Here is a 7727-nt window from a genome sequence, read left to right as displayed (position 1 = left end):
AAAAAAAAATTAAAAAAAAGAATTGAGGTTGAAAACTCTTATATTACACCAAAGTTTTGTGTTACTTTTTCTTTTTAACCTAATGCTCTTCATGTGATAATTTTGTACTGTGATACTCCCTACTTACTAAAACATTCCTCTGTTTAAGAGTTACTTAACAATATTTTGACAAGTAATATCAAATGTTAAAAGGTTACATTTTTGTACATTTTATCTAGTTGGCTATGTTTTATCTTTGCTATATTTATAGCTAGGATTCACAATAAGGTAACACTGATTTCGTTTTAATAGACACTTTTCCTTATCAAACTGTTCAGGCTAGCTTTGGAGAACATTTTAGTCATTACATATGGGTTCTCCAGGAGTTCTACGGGAACATCAGTGAAATTGGACAGTGCATCTATATTTCAAAGGCCTGGCCTAGTGATAAGGTGGAAACAGAGTGATTACACAGAAATGCATCAAACTTTCTCACTTAACATCTAATTTCTGGGCATAGAATTGAAAAAGAAATCAATTCTTTCCATTTGAAATTATATCATTTTTAACATTTTTTCTCAGAAAAATATAGTCAGATTCGATGGCTAGGTCTTCACATTCTTTCTTTTTAAAAGGAAAAGACATATGTGTATCTATACATACATTATATATATATTTAAAGACTTCTTTATCCACCTGCCTTATTTAAAGCACAGAGTACACAGCAGCTGTTTGAAAACTTCTTTTCTCTGGTTATCTTGGTCTATTGATATAAACTGCTCAATTGCTTCCATAAAGTGCCTCTAGCCATAAGGGAATCATTTGCATAAGTGGATGAAGATTTTTGTCTTCCGTGAAGGAAACTTGACGAGTCTCTTAATGGCTTTCCCTTCTTTCCCTTGTCGCAGTATCCAGCCGCCCTGATGAACCTGGGAGCCATCCTGCACCTCAACGGCAGACTCCAGAAGGCTGAGGCCAACTACCTGCGGGCCCTGCGGCTCAAGCCCGATGATGTCATCACGCAGTCCAATCTTCGGAAACTGTGGAATATCATGGAAAAGCAAGGCCTGAAGACTTCGAAGACCTGATAGGAGGCCTTCCTCGTCCTCCGTTTTTAAAAGCTGGTTTCATTCACAAACAAAACTTCCCAGCAGGGGCCTGGATGAGCCCGTGTTAGACTTCAAGACCACAGACCAAGGTCACCGAGGGCAACTGCCACTTCTGCGAGAATCTACTTTGTTGTTGGCGCAGCTGTTAACACCAAAAAAGGGGAAGCATTGAATCTTCTTGACCGATATAGTTGTCACCCATAGACTGTAAACCCAAGCACTTAAGACCGGATCTGTTGGCATTCTTAAAAAAAAAATGGGGAGAGTCTAAGTTACAGATTTTGTTTGCCTTCGAAAGCTAGTTTCAAAATTATTTTGTTCCTTAATCACTGTGAGAGGAAATAAAGTGTCCAGCGGCCACGGTCAACATAAGAAGGCCGAGTGTAGGTAGAGCGCGGTTGAAAAGCAGAGTGAATCCAGTGACTGCCTGGTCATCTTCATTCTGCGCTCGGTCCTCTTGGGGCAGCCTGTTTATTCATTCCTAAAGCTTCTTCGAAAACATTGTTGTGGTTGTTGAGTTAAATACTGTGGCAGGATCTGTCAGAATCTGTGGTGATGCCTGCCCTCCACAACATTGGATTATTTGGATGCCACGGGCATCATCACTCGTAGGAACAGCGTTTGATTTTCATGTTCTAAAAAGAATATGGAGAGCAGGGCTTTCCACGCTTCCCATTGGTTTCACTCCACCTGCCTGGTCGAATTCATTGTCATTATCCCTCCTGTTGCTCTTCAGTCCATTCTGGCTCCCCCTGGTGACTCCTGTGTTAGGGAGCAGAACGATTTCATAGGGTTGCCACCCAGGCTGTCCGCAGCACCGCTGGTTGCTCTCAAACTTCCATCCGTTGGGTTAGCAGTTTACTGCAAACTGCACAAGGCCCTTGGGGACTCCTGAAGACAGAGCCTAATTCTTAGGCTTCTGAAATGACCTTCTAAAATGGATGTTCTGGGCTAACCTGCATGCTTTCATAAGGATTAACTCAAGGGAAGTTTCTAAACTTTGCAACTCCAATACCTAAGCAGCAGTGGCGACAAAAGGGAGACTCTTGGTGCTTCCCAGATACTGCTGCTTGAAAAGCCAACTCACCCCAAAAGGGGCATGCCATGATGGTTGCCAGGGAGTTTGCATTTTGGAAAGAGTTAGTGTGGAATGCTAACCACTTTCTCATATATTCCTAAATAGAGATGCTAATAGATTGTCAAGTAATTATTTTTATCATATTCTTATTTTGTTCTTCTCACAAAGATGCCCACGATGACTTAAGTCAAGCCGCAGTAGAGTGTGGCAGAAGCCCATGTGTTTCTAGATTTTTGTCAAGTGTCTTTCTCACTTGAAAGCTCCTCTTCCTAGCGCGTGTGGTATTTATTTTATGACTTGTTAGTAGTCCCTTTAATGATCATGTCATGAGAGTAAAACTCGGGCAGAATGCATACTGAAACATGTTTGAGTCATAATCCAACTCTGTTACGAAAACTTAACTTGTCGATCACGGTTCCATTATTACATCGTTGTAGAAAAGAAGCTTTGCCACACCCTACATATTTATTTATTTATTATTCTACAGTAGCAAGCTAACAAAATGTAATTCATTAAGCAAGTTCTTTGCAACATAAGTTAGTTTTCCTTTGCCTCTTTCTCTCCTTTCTTTTCATATTCCACATATATACATCGGATCAGCATCCCCACTGAAGAATCCCTGGGTATGCAAATAATCATATTATCTTTTCTCCATATTGTTCGTGTCTTACTATATATCTGAATACAGTGGGATAACAGGTTTAAAGTAGTGTGCCTATGGCGTTAATGTTTCTGTGATAAGGGCAAATGTAGGGGGAAGAAAAAATGATGGTCTTAATAAAAAGGTCCTCTGAAATATGTTTGTTATTTTGTAAACATTTCATTAAAGGGCCAAAAGTACATTAAAACACTTTGTTTCCAGAGTAATCACAACAACAACAAACCTGTCATCAAACCAAAAGAGTGGGTTAAGTATATTTTACATTCTCTGCCGCATTGGAAATTACAAACTTAAAACAAATTTAATATAAAGATATAAAGATAATTCAATGTCTAACATTTATATTTATTTAAATAGTTATTGACTTAAGATGGGTCCCTGATCTTAACCTTATATGTTGTTGTTTTAATTATTTCTCTTTCCCCCCCAAATACTTGGTTCTTCATGTGTTCACTGGGTGCGCCGCAGTAGAGGCACTCCATAGTGGTCCAGTTCCCAAGCAGCAACGATTTCCGTGCCTGTGTCATAACATACCTGGGTCTTTACTAACTAATGTCCCTGACATTTTTCAATACAAGGCCAGGCTCATTGGCTGGCCAACTAAGGAGGGTGGACTGGGGAAGGGAGGGTTATTAAAACATGATCAAAAAAATGTCTCCGCTCAGGGATTTATGGTGGATTATTGCAGATAGTGCTAAAAATTACAGAGCACAACACAAGTTTACTAAATTAAAATTTTATTTTTTGAGAAACTGTTATTTGTATAAATTATCAAGATTTGTAGGCTTTCCTTTTGTAGAAATAATTGTTTTATGTGCCAGAGAATTTCAATTTTGTTTTCAACAATAAAGCATTGATAACAAATCTATTGTGTATGCTTTTTAAAAAAAAATTTGTTAATGCAACAGTAATTCAGCTCTCCTAGCTTCAAGCAAAGTGATGAGACAGAGAAGCCATATTGAGAGACATTCAAGTTAATAATATGAAATCAATAATAGTCATTCATTATTAGTAACAAATAATGACGGTTACAGATATAACTGGATATTTGATATAGAGAAATAATGACCAAATGGTTCCTTTTGATTTTGAACTATGAGAAATTAATCTAAGAAATGCTTCAGACATGGTCCATTATTGCTTCTATAAGCAATATGAGGAACCCTGGTGGCATGCTGATTATGGTTTGGGCTGCTAACCACAGAGTCCACAGTTCAAAACCACTGACCCCTCAGGGCGAGAAAAATGAGGCTTTCTACTCCAGTAAAGAGTTACAGTTTCAGAAACCCACCAGGGCAGTTCTACCCTGCCCTATAGGGTCACTAAAAGTCAAATCAACTTGATGGCAGTGAGTTGGTTTTAATAGGCTATCTGGTAATGGTTAGGACACTCTGACTCTCTGGGTCTTGTCCTAAATGAAAACCCCACCCAGGGCTGTTGAGAAACATGGGTGTGGCACATTCAGCTGTCTGTTATAGGGAGCTCCCAGACTTGCTAGTGACTAGCGAGTGGAGAATTTTATAGTCTTGGTAAACTTATTAAATAATGACATGACTATATGAGTTTGCCTAATTACTGAAGACTGATCAAATTTACCTCTGAGGACTTCATAGGCTAAACATACTATGATGATGTGAGTTTATGTTGCATGTTTTTACCACTTAGGAAGCCAAGGCACAGAGGCATAAATAACTTTTTCAGGTCACTGAGACCCGGCTAAGTGGATGCATTGGGAACCAAACCAAAAGTCTGGAGGGCAGGTTCCTAGGTCTCTTCACATTCCCCTACCTGTTCTTTCTTCCACAAATTGTTTAACTTCTATACCTCTTACTAGAGACAACTATAATTATTAAAAGAGGCAATGTATGAAAAATAAAATACGCATCATGAGAATTGAAAATGAGCTCGGTGGTCACAGAGCTAAATCCTAAGTTGTCACTTGAGAAGCATTAGGTGATTGAATGAAGATCCAAGAGCTGGCTAGTTCCAGTTGTACAAAAATATATAGAAATGTTGGTTATTAATAGGCCTTGCTGTATGAAGTCATTGCATAATTTATTTTAATTTTAAATGCAGGCAAAGAAGACTTGGACTAGATTCTGAAGCCAATCAAGCCGGGCCATATCTTTCTAGTAGGCATTCTCTCTCTAGCATGTTTTGTTGAGCAGAAAACCAAGAAATCTTTTAAAAAATGAAAATTACCTTTATTATTTGCTCATATTAAATTTGGATAATGGTTTAAAATATCACTTTTTAAAAACTTAAAGGATCCAGGGACTTTCATTCGATGTTTTCACTTTACATAGTGGCAGCTTTCAGAGTTCTCCCTTTTAGAAAAAAGAAGAGAAATGCATCTAACGTTTGGTTATTCTTTCTAGTAACCAAGAAACCCAGTCCCTGAGGATAATTTAAGAGCAAAAATAATTCCAATTCATTTATACATACCTTTGGAAAGTGACTTTATACTTAATTTAATTATATCCAATACAATCAAATTGGCTTCCTACTAATTAAAACAATTTAATAAAGGGGATCACTAGAAAATTTGGCTTATGCATTGGAACAACTATTTGCTGTAAGAAGAAAGCAAGCTACAGTGGCAATATAATTATGCTAACTCTGTTAAACCTAGCTGTACAGTCGAGAAGGATGGATGTGTACCAGGAACGTTAGCCTTCTCGCTCTATCCTGTTGGGTGGTCTCCCTGTAGTGTGCAATCAGAGAGGCCTTTGACTTGCTTTCATTACATCTGGCGCTGCCCCACATACTGGCTTTTTTTTTCTTATGTAGAGATTTGAGATGTATTTTTCCTCCTGGAGTACTGCTGGGAGTTGAAGTTTCTTACTAATTGAAATTCCTGTGAAGTTTTTCCTGTATTTTCTCCAACATGTGCCTCAAATTCTTACAGCTGCTGTCTGATGTTTTTGTGTGATTTAATTTTCTGCTTCCAAAGATTGTCGAGAAGAGCTTTAAAAAAAAAGAAAAAAGAAAAATCTGTTCATCACAGGGGAAGGATACAAATACAAAGATAGTTCAGTGAGACTATACAAAAATACCTACAAGAATCTAAGAATTCAATGTATCATCTCAGCTGGTGTTTGGTAAAAGTTTCTGGAGATGCCAAAAAGCAATGTTGAGATAAAGAGAGACTGGCTCTACCTGCAGGGGATTGACTGTGATATACTATTAGTCATATAATTGAACCTTGAACTATGCATGGGCTTGGGCACCGAACCTCTCCTGACCTGTAAAATTGAATACCCATGTATAACTTTTTACTCCCTTAAAAGTTAGCTACTTATACCTTGCTGTTGACTGGAAGTCTTTCCAATAAAATCAACAGCCGACTGCTACATAGTTTGTATGTTATATGCAGTGGTGGTGCTAGGGAGCCAGAACAGGGACTAAAGGGGGTTGTCTCCCCAATGCCTGCATAGGGCCACAACAAAGGGGTTGGAAAAAAGCCAGGCACAATAACTGGACACTTATGGAATGATCCAAACTGAGCATATGCAGGCTAGGACCACCTAAGCGCAGGTGAAGGTAAGCTTGGCCACAACCCAGGCACATGACATCACACAGGTGGACTTCTTAAACTCAGCCAATACCCTCAACCAGGCCTCCCCAGCCAGTGTGGGTAAAAGTATTTCTCTGGCAGGCCACCTCTCAGGTGAGCTTGGTAGGCAGAGGGTGGGACTCTTACGTGCATGGGCACACATTCGCCACTCCGGTTCAGAGGCCCAAGTGCCCTCTCAGACCTCCCTCTGGGCATAGATTTGTGCTCCTGTTCTTGTATTCTCTGCATGTGGTTTTTCCCGTTCACCCATGAACTCCTGTGTGCCTGCCTTGCAGCCTTGTACACTTTCCTGAAACAGCGTGTACCTTTTGAGACTCTAATACCTGGAACTTCCCTTTCCTCATAAAAGTTACTTGGGTTACAAACATGCTTCTGCCGTGTGAATTCTTTCAGCATGCAAAGCAAGAACCAAGGTATCCCAATCCAGAAGCATTTTGGTTCTGTGACTCGGATTAAAACCTCTGGACTTTGAGGTAAGCAGGCTTGAGACAAAACTTTCTTGTCCCTGGAGCTGGACAGGCACTGCCTCACTCATTTCACACTTCATTTTGGAATTCACCTCTCAACTTCTCATCTCTTGGGAGAAGCTGAGATGCCCTGGTGCTGGGATTGAACTTTCAAAGTGTCAGACTTAAAATGTAGGGCTGGGGGGTTGAAACCACCTGTCTTCTTAGGAGAGAAATGGAGCCTTCCACTCAGACATAGCTGCACTTGTTCATGGGACCACTCAACACTGACCTTTGGAGTTTGCTTACCCATGAGAAACAGTTTGCCTGGGGCCACATATAGATAGCAGTACCCACCCCACCCCCATGGGTCTGCATTCCTGCCTCCATGTTTTGCTATTTGTACCCTCAAAAGACTTCTTTTCCTATGATCCTGTCGGAAGATTCTTGACTGCAGACCCTGCACTCTGTTCCTGAAAGCCCTTTCACCTTCCTTTGCTTTTCTGGCACATTTCATTCTTGTTGATGACTGCCTTGTCACCCCCCAAACTGCTCCTCACCCATGCTGCTTAGCTGCCGTTTAAATCGGTTGGTCTTTCTGCAAGATACTCACTCCCCATGCTTTCTCCCCTCAGGTCGCTGACTCTGCCATTTTTTTGCAGAATAGCTGAACACATGATCCTCCCCTGACCTTGTCAAGGTGGCACCTCCTGCTCCATCCACTGGTCTAACCAGGCATTCTAGGGGTGAGACTTATTGCTAGCCAGCCCTTTCTGGTCCCTCCCGGTTTCTCTGTGCTCCCACCCCCAGTCCCTTCTGGTTTTTCAGGCTAGTCCTACCCGGTTCCCACAGTCCCACCCAGATTGTCCTGATTGTC

At 40.5% G+C, this 7727-nt stretch overlaps 1 protein-coding gene across 1 annotated transcript in view; it reads left to right on the top strand.

Moving 5' to 3' along the window:
* The window catches only part of TMTC2 (transmembrane O-mannosyltransferase targeting cadherins 2), a 512083-nt gene extending 508411 nt beyond the window's left edge, over positions 1-3672 (top strand). Inside the window, exon 12 of the mRNA XM_004700423.2 lies at positions 888-3672. Within this exon, the coding sequence (XP_004700480.1) occupies positions 888-1067 (180 nt within the window). The 3' untranslated portion in view covers positions 1068-3672. The remainder of the gene's footprint in view (positions 1-887) is intronic.
* Positions 3673-7727: the final 4055 nt, after the last annotated feature.

This window comes from Echinops telfairi, unplaced genomic scaffold (assembly GCF_000313985.2).
Source record: "Echinops telfairi isolate 266 unplaced genomic scaffold, ASM31398v2 ScPeMD7_2;HRSCAF=8, whole genome shotgun sequence".
In the NCBI taxonomy this organism is placed as follows: domain Eukaryota; kingdom Metazoa; phylum Chordata; class Mammalia; order Afrosoricida; family Tenrecidae; genus Echinops; species Echinops telfairi.
The sequence above is the reverse complement of the archived record's forward strand: the minus strand, read 5'-3'. Positions and strand labels throughout refer to the sequence as shown.